The sequence below is a fragment of the Panulirus ornatus genome, chromosome 12, assembly GCF_036320965.1.
Source record: "Panulirus ornatus isolate Po-2019 chromosome 12, ASM3632096v1, whole genome shotgun sequence".
Lineage (NCBI taxonomy): Eukaryota > Metazoa > Arthropoda > Malacostraca > Decapoda > Palinuridae > Panulirus > Panulirus ornatus.
Window position 1 is genome coordinate 69742584 of NC_092235.1, and position 19427 is coordinate 69762010.

Here is a 19427-nt window from a genome sequence, read left to right on the forward strand (position 1 = left end):
CACTACCACAACCATTACCATACTACCACAACCACTACCATAACACGTCTACCAACACTACCACAACCATTACCATACTACCACAACCACTACCATAACACGTCTACCAACACTACCACAACCATTACCATATACAATATTTTCTTGTGTGTCAGAAAGAAATATTTTGTTTGATTTGGGATACGATTGTCTGGCCCTTCCTTCCTGCTGCAGACATGTTCTATAATGTGCATAAACCTGATCCATGAATGATATCACATTACGCTGTGTCACATGTGCATCAGGTGTGTATCACACTATGTCAGTCATGTGTAAACATGTGTTGGCCGGCAGGTCCCTTCACCAGAACAGCATCAACCACATACATCCAGCGGCCCTCCTCCCTCTACAGCAACTCCATATACTGTAAGTATCACCTGTATCTCTCACAAGTGTCTCTCACCTGTATTTCTCACAAGTGTCTCTCACCTGTATTTCTCACAAGTGTCTCTCACCTGTATCTCTCACAAGTGTCTCTCACCTGTATCTCTCACAAGTGTCTCTCACCGGTATCTCTCACCATTGTTTCTTTACTGCCCCTTATCTACTGTATTTATTATATTAGCTGCCTCTCCTTGTTGTATTAGCTGTCCCTTGTCTATTGTATAAGTTGTCCCTCACCTGTTGTTGTGTCAGCCGTCCCTCACCTGTTGTGTCAGCCGTCCCTCACCTGTTGTGTCAGCCGTCCCTCACCTGTTGTGTCTCCCTCAGGGACCTGACGGAGAACTACCTGGTGGAGGTGCCAGCGGCCATCCTCCACTGTCCCCGCCTCAGCCAACTGTGAGTATTGTGCCTTGCTGTAGTCCCTCCCCGCCCCGCCCCGCCCCGCCCCGACCCGACCCGCCCCGACCCGACCCACCCCGCCCCGCCCCGCCCCGCCCCGACCCGACCCGACCCGCCCCGACCCGACCCGACCCGCCTCGCCCCGCCCCGCCCCGCCCCGCCCCGACCCTCCCCGCCCCGACCCGCCCCGACCCGACCCGACCCGCCCCGACCCGCCTGATGTGCCACGTCCCGCCCGGAGGACTGACCACGCTCCGACGACCACACCAGATGGTCACTGATTGACATGAACAGCCAGCCAGCTGACAGCTATGGCTCATGGTTGACTGGTTGTTCCCACCATCTGCCAGTAGGTGAGTACCAGCTGCCAGTAGGTGAGTACCAGCTGCCAGTAGGTGAGTACCAGCTGGCAGTAGGTGCGTGTCAGTTGGTGATGGTTACCTCGCCTCCGACCATCTGGCTAGTCATCATCCTCAGCTAGCCAGGCGTTATTGTGACTTTCCCTCAGCTAGCCAGGCGTCAGTGTGACTCTCCCTCAGCTAGTCAGGCGTTATTGTGACTCTCCCTCAGCTAGCCAGGCGTCAGTGTGACTCTCCCTCAGCTAGTCAGGCGTTATTGTGACTCTCCCTCAGCTAGTCAGGCGTTATTGTGACTCTCCCTCAGCTAGCCAGGCGTCAGTGTGACTCTCCCTCAGCTAGCCAGGCGTCAGTGTGACTCTCCCTCAGCTAGCCAGGCGTCAGTGTGACTCTCCCTCAGCTAGCCAGGCGCCTGCACCACCAGCATCAGTGCAGTGCCTGACCAGCTTTATGTTTACCTTGTACAGACTCCTGGGCAACAACCAGCTGACCTACATAGGGAAGGAAGCCTTCAGTGGGTTGGATGGTCTGCGACAGGTGGCGCTACAGGGAAACCCGCTCCTCACAGTACATCATGAGGCCTTCGCCCATCTGCCGTCCCTCACCAAGCTGTGAGTGTTCAACCTCACCTCACACTAGGCCACTTTCCTGTGTGTTAGACCAGGTCAGGTCAGGTCAGGTCAAGTCAGGTCATCATCCTTGGTCAGCGTTGATGATCGAGAGTTGTCAGGGGATCAGAACACATCCTATTTTACATGAGTGGGTCATCTAGACTAGGTCTCATGTTTCCTCACGCCACATTTACTCATTATAAAGGCTTGGTCATACATGTTGCAGGTTCTCTTGCCTCATACATCCCTCATGGATGACATGTGTCCCAGAGTCCCACCTAACCTAACCTGTGTTAGCCAGCCAGCAACGCCTCCTGTGGTGTTCATCTCAATAGTAAGGACAACATGTATTGCTCCGTGTCGCTGACACGTCTGAGTAAGTTCCTTATTTAGTAGTAATGTTCCACTGGATTGGAGTCTCAGGGGAAAGTTGGATAAACATTTTTCCTGTGGAAAAAAAATACTTGCTTACCTCCTCCTACTTCAGGATCCTGAAGGAGACGCGGGAGCTGACGGAGTTCCCTTCCCTGAACGGTACACACAACCTGGAGATGCTCAGGATAGATCGAGCTGCCCTCTCCGCCGTGCCCAGCGACCTGTGTACCTTCACACCCAGACTCAGGAGCCTGTAAGTCCCCCGAACACAACAGCAAAGTTAAGACTGTGTACTCCATTACTAAGGTGGTGTACACACACACACACACACACACACACACACACACACACACACACACACACACACACACACACACACACACACACACACACACACACACACACAGTGTTAAACTGTGTTGTGTTAGTTACATTTACCAAGATAGTCAAATAAGAGCTGGTAAACTGGTAGTTGAGGAACTTGTGTTACTCTTGATGGGCTAAACATGTGAGTGACCAATGTTAGGTCAGCATTCTGTTACAACTGAAGATTTTATCGCTTGTCATTCAATCCATACAAGTCTAACTTCAGTCTGTCAACCCACAACATGACCCTGCACATAGCCTTCATCTCTTCAATGCTACTTATAAAGTATAAATGTTTTAGTTTCATGACCTGATCGTCACTGTAATTCTGAATTATTATAGTCTGACCTTTGCTATAGTGACCTGTGACTTGTAACAAGGTATGTCTTCCTTAGGAACCTTCATCTCAACTCCATCACAGTTCTGCCCGCCCTGCAGGGCTGCCTCCACCTCAAACTGCTGTAAGTACTGTCCTCCCCAGGGGTCAGCCCTCACTCTGAGGTCACAGGTCGTGTCAGGGAGCTGCTTGGGTCGTTCATTTCCTGGATCCTTCCCAAGTTATTCCAAACCTTCAAACACAATATTTTCCATAACAAGATTTTAGAAAAAGAGTAAAAATGAAACTTCTCTGAATACAGTAATCTGTTAATGAATTTTAAAACCTGAGATAAAGTCACGAAATAAATGAAATATTTTGAGGTCAACAATATCAATAATGAATATTTTACAGTTGCGTTGGTCTCCAAGTTAGGTCAGGTAAACCTTTCATATTTAGTCCTTCACTTGACCCCGACTGACCTGACCTTCTCCCGGCAGCGACCTGAGCGACAATGCCATCCTGAGCCTGGGTCACAGGAGGTTCACGGGGATGCCACACCTGCAGGATCTGCTGCTCCAGCACAACAGCATCACATACGTCCCAGCTGATGCCTTCGTCGGCCTCTCCAACCTCCAGGTCCTGTACGTTGTAACTCTTGCTGTCATCCTTCATACAAGTAGACATAGCAGGTCATCCCCAGGTCCTGGCTGGTTAGCAGGTCATCCCCAGGTCCTGGCTGGTTAGCAGGTCATCCCCAGGTCCTGGCTGGTTAGCAGGTCATCCCCAGGTCCTGGCTGGTTAGCAGGTCATCCCCAGGTCCTGGCTGGTTAGCAGGTCATCCCCAGGTCCTGGCTGGTTAGCAGGTCATCCCCAGGTCCTGGCTGGTTAGCAGGTCATCCCCAGGGCCTGGCTGGCTAGCAGGTCATCCCCAGGTCCTGGCTGGTTAGCAGGTCATCCCCAGGACCTGGCTGGTTAGCAGGTCATCCCCAGGTCCTGGCTGGTTAGAAGGTCATCCCCAGGTCTGGCTGGTTAGCAGGTCATCCCAGGTCCTGGCTGGTTAGCAGGTCATCCCAGGTCCTGGCTGGTTAGCAGGTCATCCCCAGGTCCTGGCTGGTTAGCAGGTCATCCCCAGGTCCTGGCTGGTTAGCAGGTCATCCCTAGGTCCTGGTTGGTTAGCAGGTCATCCCCAGGTCCTGGCTGGTTAGCAGGTCATCCCCAGGTCCTGGCTGGTTAGCAGGTCATCCCAGGTCCTGGCTGGTTAGCAGGTCATCCCCAGGTCCTGGCTGGTTAGCAGGTCATCCCCAGGTCCTGGCTGGTTAGCAGGTCATCCCTAGGTCCTGGTTGGTTAGCAGGTCATCCCCAGGTCCTGGCTGGTTAGCAGGTCATCCCCAGGTCCTGGCTGGTTAGCAGGTCATCCCCAGGTCCTGGTTGGTTAGCAGGTCATCCCCAGGTCCTGGCTGGTTAGCAGGTCATCCCCAGGTCCTGGCTGGTTAGCAGGTCATCCCCAGGTCCTGGCTGGTTAGCAGGTCATCCCCAGGTCCTGGCTGGTTAGCAGGTCATCCCCAGGTCCTGGCTGGTTAGCAGGTCATCCCTAGGTCCTGGTTGGTTAGCAGGTCATCCTCAGGTCCTGGCTGGTTAGCAGGTCATCCCCAGGTCCTGGCTGGTTAGCAGGTCATCCCAGGTCCTGGCTGGTTAGCAGGTCATCCCCAGGTCATGGCTGGTTAGCAGGTCATCCCCAGGTCCTGGCTGGTTAGCAGGTCATCCCCAGGTCCTGGCTGGTTAGCAGGTCATCCCCAGGTCCTGGCTGGTTAGCAGGTCATCCCCAGGTCCTGGCTGGTTAGCAGGTCATCCCCAGGTCCTGGCTGGTTAGCAGGTCATCCCCAGGTCCTGGCTGGTTAGCAGGTCATCCCCAGGTCCTGGCTGGTTAGCAGGTCATCCCCAGGTCCTGGCTGGTTTATAACTAAACCATGTGAGGTCATTTCCAAGTACCGGATCCACTGTACTTGTGTGTTAGGTCAAGCAAGGTTACCTGCAAGTCCTAAATTTGTTGTAGATTTGTACTGTCTATCGGCAGCGTATGTAGAATCATTCACTCCAGGATTATTCTGATGTAGTCTTTATGACGTGTTGTGAAGGGTTACTGCCAGTACAACATGAAGGACGACCTACAAGTGTTGCAGTGTATCTTATGTGTGTTCGTCCAACGGTGGGTCTAGTGAGTACAGTGAGGTCATCATCATGATGCTGGGGAGGTCAGCCAGGTCGCCAGTGTGGCCTCTGACCCATGTGCCAGAAGGACTTTACTTCTTTCAAGTCATTTAACCAAAACGTTGATCTGGAAACATCAGTGCCTTCATTAAGGTTGCTTGGACTGAGAGAGAGAGAGAGAGAGAGAGAGAGAGAGAGAGAGAGAGAGAGAGAGAGAGAGAGAGAGAGAGAGAGAGAGAGAGGTTCAGATACAGGTATTTCTCTCCGTGCATCCCTGACCACCCTACTAACGCTCTCCTTACCTCCCACACTTGGTGTCGTCCTTCAAGAGCTCTGCAGCAGAACCAGATCACTCAGATCGAGGAGGACGCCTTCCTTCCGCTGGTCGGCCTCGAGGACATGTAAGTACCTCCTCCTTCAAGGGCCAGCCAACCACAGTGCTGACTGCTGCACACGTGCCCTGGTGTGGCACCTGACCCGGCCACAGGCGTTGGCACACACCCCTGACCTGAGGGATGGAAGCCAAGGTCTCGTGGTGGACCTGATGCCTTCTAGTGGGGTCGCCAGTACCCAGGATCTTGTTGTTATGATTGTCATTTGTTATCTGTGACCCAAGATGAGAAGTGATTTAGTTACTTATCATAAAGTTGCTAACTAAAAAAAATTGACAAAAGCAAACTTACATAACCTTCCCACATGCAGATGGATCTTGAATATAATTCTATCATTTGTATTACATGATAATCATCTCACAAGTTCCAGAGTGAACATTTCTGCTAATGTTAGCAGGTGTTGCTCCTGCCTCACTGATAGCACTCCCTTCCCCCATACACCACCTCCCAGCACCCCCTCTCAATACAACCCCATCCTGCCCCACACTAGCCAACAGCTTCCCTCCCTACCCCAACACCAGCTAACAGCTCTCCTCCCTACCCAAACACCAGCTAACAGCTCTCCTCCCTACCCCAACACCAGCTAACAGCTCCCCTACCCACAGCAACCTGGGAGACAACCTGTTCCCCGAGCTGCCCCAGCGAGGCCTGGAGCACATCCTCTCCATCAAGGTCCACAACAACCGGCACCTCAGGGTCTTCCCTGGCCCCGAGAGCTTCCCTCAGGTCCACAACCTTGTGCTCTCCTACGCCTACCACTGCTGCCCCTTCCTCAGGTGAGGCACTCTTATCTTCGTCAGATGAAGCAGTCTTATGTCTGGTGCTGTTTCTTGTCATTTCTTGGTATCAACTGCCACCCAGTGTTCTTTTAAAGATAGATTCATAAACACTGTTTCCTGTATATTGTACCTTGTTTCCTGTATATTGTACGTTGTTTCCTGTATATTGTACCTTGCTTCCTGTATATTGTACGTTGTTTCCTGTATATTGTACCTTGTTTCCTGTATATTGTACGTTGTTTCCTGTATATTGTACGTTGTTTCCTGTATATTGTACCTTGTTTCCTGTATATTGTACCTTGTTTCCTGTATATTGTACGTTGTTTCCTGTATATTGTACTTTGTTTCCTGTATATTGTACGTTGTTTCCTGTATATTGTACGTTGTTTCCTGTATATTGTACCTTGCTTCCTGTATATTGTACGTTGTTTCCTGTATATTGTACCTTGTTTCCTGTATATTGTACGTTGTTTCCTGTATATTGTACCTTGTTTCCTGTATATTGTACCTTGTTTCCTGTATATTGTACCTTGTTTCCTGTATATTGTACGTTGTTTCCTGTATATTGTACTTTGTTTCCTGTATATTGTACGTTGTTTCCTGTATATTGTACTTTGTTTCCTGTATATTGTACTTAGTTTCCTGTATATTGTACGTTGTTTCCTTTATATTGTACGTTGTTTCCTTTATATTGTACGTTGTTTCCTGTATATTGTGTTTTGTTTCCTGTATATTGTACGTTGTTTCCTTTATATTGTACGTTGTTTCCTGTATATTGTACTTTGTTTCCTGTATATTGTACGTTGTTTCCTGTATATTGTACTTTGTTTCCTGTATATTGTACTTTGTTTCCTTTATATTGTACGTTGTTTCCTTTATATTGTACGTTGTTTCCTGTATACTGTACTTTGTTTCCTGTATATTGTACTTAGTTTCCTGTATATTGTACTTTGTTTCCTGTATATTTTACGTTGTTTCCTTTATATTGTACTTTGTTTCCTGTATATTGTACTTTGTTTCCTGTATATTGTACGTTGTTTCCTTTATATTGTACTTTGTTTCCTGTATATTGTACGTTGTTTCCTGTATATTGTACGTTGTTTCCTTTATATTGTACGTCTTTTCCTATATATTGTACGTTTCCTGTATATTGTACGTTTCCTGTATACTGTACGTTTCCTGTATATTGTACGTTTCCTGTATACTGTACGTTTCCTGTATATTGTACGTTTCCTGTATACTGTACGTTTCCTGTATATTGTACGTTTCCTGTATACTGTACGTTTCATGTATATTGTACGTTTCCTGTATACTGTACGTTTCCTGTATATTGTACGTTTCCTGTATACTGTACGTTTCCTGTATATTGTACGTTTCCTGTATACTGTACGTTTCATGTATATTGTACGTTTCCTGTATACTGTACGTTTCCTGTATATTGTACGTTTCCTGTATACTGTACGTTTCCTGTATATTGTAGTATACAGTGATAGAAGCCACGCACGTCCCATGGTTACCATAACTAGTGCACACAAACACACACTCGCATACGCACAGGAACACATTAATTTCCTATGGATTTATTTCTTATTTCTATCTAGATGTACACGTCCGTGGCTCAGTGTGAGCTTAGTGTGAGCTCCCTGAAGTCTTTCTTTTCTCTGTCTGTCCACAGTTTGCCTTCTGTCACCTGTTTATTCTTATTACTATGTAAACTGTCGTCCTGACTCCTGGGATCTAACTGTCGCATCTTCTCACGACCCTCCCCCAGCCTGGAGGCCGAGGTGGCCGAGGAGGACCTGGAAGGGCCTAAGATCAAGGAGGACGTCCTCTTCGACGTGTCTGACTTCCAGAATATCAACCCAGCCCTCTGGAACACCTCCAGACCCTGGACCACTGATGGTCAGTACTAGACTCTAAATGCTCTTTATATATATATATATATATATATATATATATATATATATATATATATATATATATATATATATATATATATATATATATATATACCGTCCTTTGAGATTAATAGATCGTTAGCGAGTAATAGATCATGCATCCTGTACTCCATGATGGTAAATGACAACTTTCCTCTCGCCACATTATGGTCAAGTTGACAACTTTTTTTTAAATAGAGAATAGTTCTGATCATCCACCCATGAATAGATCTGTGAGAGGAAACAAAAAATTATGTGGATTTAACACACACACACACACACACACACACACCAACACCAACACTTTACACTTCGTTCTGTTTGGGTTTTTGTCTTTACTGACGCATGATAATCGTAAGATATTTTCAAAACCAGGCGGTCATACCAGGTGGTTATACCAGGTGGTTATACCAGGTGGTTATACCAGGTGGTCAAACCTATATGGTTGCTTGCAGACACACATGTTGCTGGACACCTGCGAACACCTGTCATGTTGGAGATGTTGCTAAACGTGACAGTAAAGTTAAGCAGACGGCTGGGTCTGGACACCTAGACGTGAGTGTTGAGGTAACCCTGTGTTCACCTACCACAGCCAGTGTTACCTGCCTGTGTTCACCTACCACAGCCAGTGTTACCTGCCTGTGTTCACCTACCACAGCCAGTGTTACCTGCCTGTGTTCACCTACCACAGCCAGTGTTACTTGCCTGTGTTCATTCTGCCACAGCCAGTGTTACCGCCTGTGTTCACCTGCCACAGACAGTGTTACCTGCCCTGTGTCATCTGCCACAGCCAGTGTTACCCTGCCTGTGTTCACCTACCACATCCAGTGTACCTGCCATGTGTTCACCTACCACAGCCAGTTTACCTGCCTGTGTTTCACCTGCGACAGCGATGTTACCGCCTGTGTTCATCTGCCACAGCCCAGTGTTCCTGCTGTGTTCACCTACCACAGCCAGAGTTACCTGCCTGTGTTCACCTGCCACAAGCCAGTGTTACCTGCCCTGTGTTTCACCTACCACAAGCCAGTGTACCTGCCTGTGTTCACCTGCCACAGCCATAGGTTACCTGCCCTGTGTTTCCACCTGCCACAGCCAGTGTTACCTGCCTGTGTTCACCTACCACAGCCAGTGTTACCTGCCTGTGTTCACCTACCACAGCCAGTGTTACCTGCCTGTGTTCACCTGCCACAGCCAGTGTTACCTGCCTGTGTTCACCTACCACAGCCAGTGTTACCTGCCTGTGTTCATCCTGCCACAGCCAGTGTTACCTGCCTGTGTTCACCTGCCACAGCCAGTGTTACCTGCCTGTGTTCACCTACCACAGCCAGTGTTACCTGCCTGTGTTCATCTGCCACAGCCAGTGTTACCTGCCTGTGTTCACCTGCCACAGCCAGTGTTACCTGCCTGTGTTCACCTACCACAGCCAGTGTTACCTGCCTGTGTTCACCTACCACAGCCAGTGTTACCTGCCTGTGTTCACCTGCCACAGCCAGTGTTACCTGCCTGTGTTCACTGCCACAGCCAGTGTTACCTGCCTGTGCCGCACCGTAATACCTGGATCATAACAAAGTTAAGCCAGTGTAGCTCACTCTGGGTCTGTCTCTTACTCTGACACAAAATCATGACATGCCACGTTCTCCTGGCTTAACATTAAGGTCGACTATTGTAAACTTTCTTAATCATCAAGGAAGGAGTGGGGGGGGGGGGGTGCAGTGGATGAACGTGGAACTAATCCTCTGATCAGGAATGATCAATCCTCTGATCAGGAATGATCAATCCTCTGATCAGGAATGATCAATTCTCTGGTCAGGAATGATCAATTCTCTGGTCAGGAATGATCAATTCTCTGGTCAGGAATGATCAATTCTCTGGTCAGGAATGATCAATCGTGTGGTCAGGAATGATCAATACTCTGGTCAGGAATGATCAATTCTCTGATCAGGAATGATCAATACTTTGGTCAGGAATGATCAATCCTCTGATCAGGAATGATCAATTCTCTGGTCAGGAATGATCAATACTCTGGTCAGGAATGATCAATTCTCTGGTCAGGAATGATCAATACTCTGGTCAGGAATGATCAATCCTCTGATCAGGAATGATCAATTCTCTGGTCAGGAATGATCAATACTCTGGTCAGGAATGATCAATCGTGTGGTCAGGAATGATCAATACTCTGGTCACGAATGATCAATACTCTGATCAGGAATGATCAATCCTCTGATCAGGAGTGATCAATTCTCTGGTCAGGAATGATCAATCGTGTGGTCAGGAATGATCAATCCTCTGGTCAGGAATGATCAATCCTCTGGTCAGGAATGATCAATTCTCTGGTCAGGAATGATCAATCCTCTGGTCAGGAATGATCAATCCTCTGATCAGGAATGATCAATCCTCTGATCAGGAATGATCAATCCTCTGGTCAGGAATGATCAATCTCTGGTCAGGAATGATCAATCCTCTGGTCAGGAATGATCAATCCTCTGGTCAGGAATGATCAATCCTCTGATCAGGAATGATCAATCCTCTGATCAGGAATGATCAATCCTCTGGTCAGGAATGATCAATCCTCTGGTCAGGAATGATCAATCGTGTGGTCAGGAATGATCAATCCTCTGATCAGGAATGATCAATTCTCTGGTCAGGAATGATCAATCGTGTGGTCAGGAATGATCAATACTCTGATCAGGAATGATCAATCCTCTGGTCAGGAATGATCAATCCTCTGATCAGGAATGATCAATCTCTGGTCAGGAATGATCAATCTCTGGTCAGGAATGATCAATTCTCTGGTCAGGAATGATCAATCCTCTGATCAGGAATGATCAATCCTCTGATCAGGAATGATCAATTCTCTGGTCAGGAATGATCAATCCTCTGATCAGGAATGATCAATCCTCTGGTCAGGAATGATCAATCTCTGGTCAGGAATGATCAATCTCTGGTCAGGAATGATCAATCTGTGGTCAGGAATGATCAATACTCTGGTCAGGAATGATCAATTCTCTGATCAGGAATGATCAATACTTTGGTCAGGAATGATCAATCCTCTGATCAGGAATGATCAATTCTCTGGTCAGGAATGATCAATACCCTGGTCAGGAATGATCAATTCTCTGGTCAGGAATGATCAATACTCTGGTCAGGAATGATCAATCCTCTGGTCAGGAATGATCAATTCTCTGGTCAGGAATGATCAATACTCTGGTCAGGAATGATCAATCGTGTGGTCAGGAATGATCAATTCTCTGGTCAGGAATGATCAATTCTCTGGTCAGGAATGATCAATCCTGTGGTCAGGAATGATCAATACTCTGGTCAGGAATGATCAATCCTCTGGTCAGGAATGATCAATCCTCTGGTCAGGAATGATCAATCGTGTGGTCAGGAATGATCAATACTCTGGTCAGGAATGATCAATCGTGTGGTCAGGAATGATCAGTTCTCTGGTCAGGAATGATCAATCCTCTGATCAGGAATGATCAATCCTCTGGTCAGGAATGATCAATTCTCTGGTCAGGAATGATCAATTCTCTGGTCAGGAATGATCAATCCTCTGGTCAGGAATGATCAATCCTCTGGTCAGGAATGATCAATCCTCTGGTCAGGAATGATCAATTCTCTGATCAGGAATGATCAATTCTCTGGTCAGGAATGATCAATTCTCTGGTCAGGAATGATCAATCCTCTGATCAGGAATGATCAATCCTCTGATCAGGAATGATCAATTCTCTGGTCAGGAATGATCAATTCTCTGGTCAGGAATGATCAATTCTCTGGTCAGGAATGATCAATCCTCTGGTCAGGAATGATCAATCTCTGGTCAGGAATGATCAATCCTCTGGTCAGGAATGATCAATCCTCTGATCAGGAATGATCAATCCTCTGATCAGGAATGATCAATCCTCTGGTCAGGAATGATCAATCCTCTGGTCAGGAATGATCAATCCTCTGATCAGGAATGATCAATTCTCTGGTCAGGAATGATCAATCCTCTGGTCAGGAATGATCAATCCTCTGATCAGGAATGATCAATCCTCTGGTCAGGAATGATCAATCCTCTGGTCAGGAATGATCAATCCTCTGATCAGGAATGATCAATCCTCTGATCAGGAATGATCAATCGTGTGGTCAGGAATGATCAATCGTGTGGTCAGGAATGATCAATCCTCTGGTCAGGAATGATCAATCCTCTGGTCAGGAATGATCAATCCTCTGATCAGGAATGATCAATCCTCTGATCAAGAATGATCAATCGTGTGGTCAGGAATGATCAATCCTCTGATCAAGAATGATCAATCGTGTGGTCAGGAATGATCAATCCTCTGGTCAGGAATGATCAATCCTCTGGTCAGGAATGATCAATCCTCTGATCAAGAATGATCAATCGTGTGGTCAGGAGGAACGCCTCACACTTACATGTAATCATTATGTGATGATTATTTAATTCATAAGGTCTTATGATCAGTGGCGAAAGGAAAGAAAATATTTACTAAAATATAATCATAAATAATTTACAGTTCATAATTGATGTTTATAGGATACAGTGGAATAATAATAATAATAATAATAATAATAATAATAATAATAATAATAATAATAATAGTAATAATAATAATAGTAATAATAATAATAATAATAATAATAATAATAATAATAATAATAATAATAGTAATAATGATAATAGTAATAATAATAATAATGAAGTAATAATAATGATAATGATAATAATAGTGATGATAATAAAAATAATAACAGTGATAATACAGGATGGGAGGTGTGTTGACTGGTGGGTGAGACGACACACCTGCTCACATGTCTTTGCTTCATGACCTTGGTGACCCCAGGTCACCCACCCTAGTATTCCCCACTAGCATCCCCCCCCCCCCCCCCCAGTATCTGGTGCTACCTGCCGCCCTAGTACTCGGGTGTCAGTGGTCCAGTAGTCCCACAGCAGACGACTGTTATCCTGACGACCGTTGTGTTGGGCTGATGCCAGAGTGGCTGGAGATACACACATTATCATGTAGTAGTTACAGGACCTGCAAGTAGAGTCTTAACTGGCTACCATGCAGGCCTGCTGGTAAGGACAATGAGTCTCCCAGGGTTCGAATCCTGCCCAGTGACTGGCCAGAATTTAATCTGGGAGCCACAGATCCTGTGTGAAGGTTGTTGATGGTGTAGGATACCCTACCATGTCAGGGAAGACAACTTACTGGAATTACTTCCCCTTCCTGCACCTCTCAGAAAGCTGACCATGTCCACCGGGCGGAACCACAGCTGAAGAAGTTTGCAGGTATTGTACATCTGTGGGAGGTGAGTGAGGAAGTTTGCAGGTATTGTACATCTGTGGGAGGTGAGTGAGGAAGTTTGCAGGTATTGTACATCTGTGGGAGGTGAGTGAGCGCTAGACGATCGTATCTACAGACTGGATAATGTCATTTGGACGTGAGGGATTTTGTGATGTGCTCAACTTGTGTTTGTAAATTGTACATAAAGATGGTGTCCCAAACTGGATGGACAGTGGTATGGTGTGGTGCAGTACACTGCTGGAGGTGGAGTGGCAGCTTCAGGTGGGTGAGTGTCTAAGACGCTGGATGGACTGATGGATGATGTGTGGTCATGACCTGCAACATGTGTGTTGGGAATGTCGTGTTGGCAGGGGAGGTGGGATCCTTGAGTTCAGGTGTCCAGCCTGGGCCAGTATTGTCGTTAAGACGTGGATGTGGTGGAAGGTTTGGGAGGAAGTAGTTTAGTGATCCTCCAGTGTGGAGTGTCAGGTTGAACGAGTCAGGTCATACCTACACCTACATCCTTCCTTGGTCAAGCAGAGGTTCACTATTTGTGGCGGTCATCTGTGGTTTGCAGTGCTTTTGACTGTATGGATCAGCAAGCAGTTCAAACATAGTTCAGCTTCGAGCTTAGGAAGTATATGTTGGGGATGTTAACACATTAGGAAGTATATGTTGGGGATGTTAACACATTAGGAAGTATATGTTGGGGATGTTAACACATTAGGAAGTATATGTTGGGGATGTTAACACATTAGGAAGTATATGTTGGGGATGTTAACACATTAGGAAGTATATGTTGGGGATGTTAACACATTAGGAAGTATATGTTGGGGATGTTAACACATTAGGAAGTATATGTTGGGGATGTTAACACATTAGGAAGTATATGTTGGGGATGTTAACACATTAGGAAGTATATGTTGGGGATGTTAACACATTAGGAAGTATATGTTGGGGATGTTAACACATTAGGAAGTATATGTTGGGGATGTTAACACATTAGAAAGTATATTTTGGGGATATTAACACATTAGGAAGTATATGTTGGGGATGTTAACACATTAGGAAGTATATGTTGGGGATGTTAACACATTATTTTCCTCGTCCAGGAAGGTGCTGGCGTGTTGATGGTGTTGGTGTGTGTGGTGGATGTGTTGAAGTTCTTGGTAATGGGCTAAATGCCCTGGATGTGATGTATGATGTGCATACCCAGTAGACATATGTATGATGTGCATAGCCAGTATACATACGTATCATGTGCATACCCAGTATACATATGTATGATGTGCATGCCCAGTATACATAGCTGGAGTTGTGATGGTGTGGAAGACGTTGATCAGTCAGGGGTGGGCGAGGATGTAGTCTGGCTTCACATGTGTCCCAGGTTAACACGGTGACGGAGCAGGACATGTGAGGAGGGGCAGACATACTGCTTTGTGTGGGCCAATCTTCTGGTTGTGTGGTGTGGTAACGTTGCTTGCTTCTTGGTTGTTACTCTAGTATTACTGTGTCGTGACGTGAATATGACGTTGTCTGTGGTCTGCTGGAGGTGATTGGAAGGTCTAGTTAGAAGAGATTAGATAGGGTTAAAGAGAAGAATGCTCCGTAGGGCCTCCTGTTGTGGGGTTTGATGCTCCGCAGGGCCTCCTGTTGTGGGGTCTGATGCTCCGCAGGGCCTCCTGTTATGGGGTTTGATGCTCCGCAGGGCCTCCTCTTGTGGGCTTTCATGCTCCGCAGGGCCTCCTGTTATGGGGTTTGATGCTCCACAGGGCCTCCTGTTGTGGGGTCTGATGCTCCGCAGGGCCTCCTGTTATGGGGTTTGATGCTCCACAGGGCCTCCTGTTGTGGGGTCTGATGCTCCGCAGGGCCTCCTGTTATGGGGTTTGATGCTCCACAGGGCCTCCTGTTGTGGGGTCTGATGCTCCGCAGGGCCTCCTGTTGTGGGGTCTGATGCTCCGCAGGGCCTCCTGTTGTGGGGTCTGATGCTCCGCAGGGCCTCCTGTTATGGGGTTTGATGCTCCACAGGGCCTCCTGTTGTGGGGTTTGATGCTCCACAGGGCCTCCTGTTGTGGGGTTTGATGCTCCGCAGGGCCTCCTGTTGTGGGGTCTGATGCTCCGCAGGGCCTCCTGTTGTGGGCTTTCATGCTCCGCAGGGCCTCCTGTTGTGGGGTTTGATGCTCCACAGGGCCTCCTGTTGTGGGGTTTGATGCTCCGCAGGGCCTCCTGTTGTGGGGTTTGATGCTCCGCAGGGCCTCCTGTTGTGGGGTTTGATGCTCCGCAGGGCCTCCTGTTGTGGGCTTTCATGCTCCGCAGGGCCTCCTGTTGTGGGGTTTGATGCTCCACAGGGCCTCCTGTTGTGGGGTTTGATGCTCCGCAGGGCCTCCTGTTGTGGGGTTTGATGCTCCACAGGGCCTCCTGTTGTGGGGTTTGATGCTCTGCAGGGCCTCCTGTTGTGGGGTTTGATGCTCCGCAGGGCCTCCTGTTGTGGGGTTTGATGCTCCACAGGGCCTCCTGTTGTGGGGTTTGATGCTCTGCAGGGCCTCCTGTTGTGGGGTTTGATGCTCCACAGGGCCTCCTGTTGTGGGGTTTGATGCTCTGCAGGGCCTCCTGTTGTGGGGTTTGATGCTCTGCAGGGCCTCCTGTTGTGGGGTTTGATGCTCCGCAGGGCCTCCTGTTGTGGGGTTTGATGCTCCACAGGGCCTCCTGTTGTGGGGTTTGATGCTCTGCAGGGCCTCCTGTTGTGGGCTTTCATGCTCCGCAGGGCCTCCTGTTGTGGGCTTTCATGCTCCGCAGGGCCTCCTGTTGTGGGGTTTGATGCTCCGCAGGGCCTCCTGTTGTGGGGTTTGATGCTCCACAGGGCCTCCTGTTGTGGGGTTTGATGCTCTGCAGGGCCTCCTGTTGTGGGCTTTCATGCTCCGCAGGGCCTCCTGTTGTGGGGTTTGATGCTCCACAGGGCCTCCTGTTGTGGGGTTTGATGCTCCGCAGGGCCTCCTGTTGTGGGGTTTGATGCTCTGCAGGGCCTCCTGTTGTGGGCTTTCATGCTCCGCAGGGCCTCCTGTTGTGGGGTTTGATGCTCTGCAGGGCCTCCTGTTGTGGGGTTTGATGCTCTGCAGGGCCTCCTGTTGTGGGCTTTCATGCTCCGCAGGGCCTCCTGTTGTGGGGTTTGATGCTCTGCAGGGCCTCCTGTTGTGGGGTTTGATGCTCTGCAGGGCCTCCTATTGTGGGGTTTGATGATTCTGAAGGTGAAGGTTTTGTGAGTGATAACTCTGGCCTAGCTGCCTGACCAGGAGTATCACTAGTCTTTGTTGTTTCTGTGGATTCAGTACTTTGTGATGTCGAGTGTGTGTGTGTGTGTGTGTGTGTGTGTGTGTGTGTGTGTGTGTGTGTGTTGCAAGACACCGTCACATGTGTGCATTGCTACTAGCTGTGTTGGTCAGTGGTCCCTGGGATAGGGAGGTCCCTTCCTTGGACTCTTGATGTCTCCTACATATATACATCATCTGACTTTTCATTATTCTGTAATTATTGTAATGCTGCTGTATCGTGATCTATTGCTGTTGTATCATAATGTATTGCTTTTGTATTTTAATGTATTGCCGTTGGATAAAATGTATTGCACGTAGAGATGTATTGAAGTAACTTATTTGTGTTTATTTCCATGAATGATCATAGTCAGGAACTGCATCTTTTATAAAGTTTTCCACATTTTTTTAAGCGAATAGAAAAATCAACTTTGATTTTTATGATTATTTGATAAATTGAATGTTTTTGGATAATCGTGTCATACTATCTTATGTTCATGTTCTGCCAGGTGTTCTACCCTTTATGTTCATGTTCTGCCAGGAGTGTTCTATCACCACCTGATTGTCTTGACTTGTGGCAGCATGTGCATGTACGAACATCCATCCATCCATCCATCCATCCATCCATACATACATCACATCCATCCATACATACATACATACATACATTACATACATATATGCATATATTTTCATGCAGAAATACACTTTCAGAAAGTTCCACCCGTGCCCCCTTCCCCTAGTAATCTGGCAGAACACAAGTTTAATTAAGTTCCTTTTGTTTGTAGAAGAGTTGGATAAGTTTGGGACGGTGTGGGATAACCTGGCAGATGCCTTCTCTCTAGCCCTGGCCAACACCACCACAACCATCGCCTCTCCTGACGCCCCGCCGCCCCTGGCCCAGACCACCCGCTCCTCCGGCTCAACACACCACCAGATGGCACTCCCGGTGACTCCGTCCATGCGTGTACGACCCCAGTGCATCCCTTTACCAGGTAGGTCGTGCATGGCAGGTCAGGCTACCTGCTGGGACCTGTGCAGCCCACTGCCAGGTCAGTAATGTAAACCAGACCCTGGTCAAGTCAATCACAATTGTGTACAGTTCATTATCTCAGCAAATTGTTCAATGACAACGATTGGCCGGATAAGTGATGTGTCCGCAGTACACCACAACACTCCTGACTCTCAACCCTCGACCACATGCCTCTCTCTCTCTCTCTCTCTCTCTCTCTCTCTCTCTCTCTCTCTCTCTCTCTCTCTCTCTCTCTCTCTCTCTCTCTCTCTCTCTCTCTCTCTCTCTCTCTCTCTCTCTCTCTCTCTCTCTCTCTCTCTCTCTCTCTCTCTCTCTCTCTCTCTCTCTCTCTCTCTCTCTCTCTCTCTCTCTCTCTCTCTCTCTCTCTCTCTCTCTCTCTCTCTCTCTCTCTCTCTCTCTCTCTCTCTCTCTCCTTTCAAGGTAGTAACAAGATCCTTTGCACACGTCCTGCTTGGATCATCAGACATTAATGTGGGCTTTAGAAATGTGTCTATATGTAGAGTCCTGCCGAAGATTCCTTGTTAAGATATATTGTCACAACTAAGACCACAAGTTTTCCGGGCCAAATTATTCTTTTTTTTCTCTCTGTTTCGTCAGCCATTCTCCTCTCTGTAATGAATGCACACATGTCTACAGGATCCCACACACGAATTCCTTTCCATCTGACTCTCCCAAACCAACTTGCAAAACTTGAAAAACATTATCGAAGGTGGTTCCCTAGTGCGTGGTCCAGACCTGGTGACATGAGCATGATTTACACTGACCTTTAACAATATCTGTCAATGACTGGTGACCGAGCATGGTGACCCAGACCATGACTGCTTTGACCTAGCGTGGTGGCCCAGACCATGACTGGTGACCGAGCATGGTGACCCAGACCATGACTGGTTTGACCTAGCGTGGTGGCCCAGACCATGACTGGTGACCGAGCATGGTGACCCAGACCATGACTGGTGACCTCCAGTAACCTCATCAAATCTTCCTTTGGTCATGTCATTCCATCTCTCACGCTTCATTTAACCTCTGGTAATTCTTGTCAGGTGACCTCCTGCATGACCCCCACAGGACCGTTCATGCCGTGTCGTGATCTGTTCGACTGGTGGACGTTAAGGTGTGGAGTGTGGATCGTCTTCCTGCTGGCGCTGATGGGCAACGGTGTGGTAGTGGTGGTGTTGGTGGCCGCCTACGCCAAGATGGACGTACCTCGCTTCCTGGTCACCAACCTGGCGATGGCAGACTTCTTCATGGGTGTCTACCTGGGTGTGTAGAGAGGTTGAGACAGGTTCTCTACTGATAGATGAACTTAACACGGGGTTAGACAGGGATGGAGTAGCTTAGGAGGTGACTAGACAGAAGCAAATTAGCTGGACATGTGGTCCGAACTAGATTACATGACATCAGACATCAGCTTGACAGATGGTAAGACAGAGGGGTCGATTACCCTGACATGTAATCAAACAGGGATGGATTACCTTGGAAGATGGCCACTCTGGGGTAGCTCAGCTTAATAGCAGGTTAAACAGGGGTAGATTAGCTGGACTTTGTTCAGACGGGGTAGATTAGCCTGGCAGATGGTCAAACATGGATAGATAAGCTTGACAGGTGGTCAAATATGGATAGTTAAGCTTGGCAG

General features: G+C 47.8%; 1 protein-coding gene across 7 annotated transcripts in view; it reads left to right on the top strand.

The window, feature by feature from the left end:
• The window catches only part of LOC139752214 (uncharacterized), a 161027-nt gene that overhangs the window by 138557 nt on the left and 3043 nt on the right, over window positions 1–19427 (top strand). For 6 of the 7 annotated variants that reach the window (XM_071668219.1, XM_071668214.1, XM_071668216.1 and 3 more), the window contains 11 exons: window positions 334–405; window positions 751–819; window positions 1646–1789; window positions 2277–2417; window positions 2926–2991; window positions 3347–3490; window positions 5387–5458; window positions 6055–6225; window positions 8000–8130; window positions 17550–17756; window positions 18860–19054. In XM_071668219.1, coding sequence (XP_071524320.1) covers window positions 334–405; window positions 751–819; window positions 1646–1789; window positions 2277–2417; window positions 2926–2991; window positions 3347–3490; window positions 5387–5458; window positions 6055–6225; window positions 8000–8130; window positions 17550–17756; window positions 18860–19054 — 1412 coding nt within the window. The remainder of the gene's footprint in view (window positions 1–333; window positions 406–750; window positions 820–1645; window positions 1790–2276; window positions 2418–2925; window positions 2992–3346; window positions 3491–5386; window positions 5459–6054; window positions 6226–7999; window positions 8131–17549; window positions 17757–18859; window positions 19055–19427) is intronic. The other variant, XM_071668220.1, reaches the window with a different exon arrangement.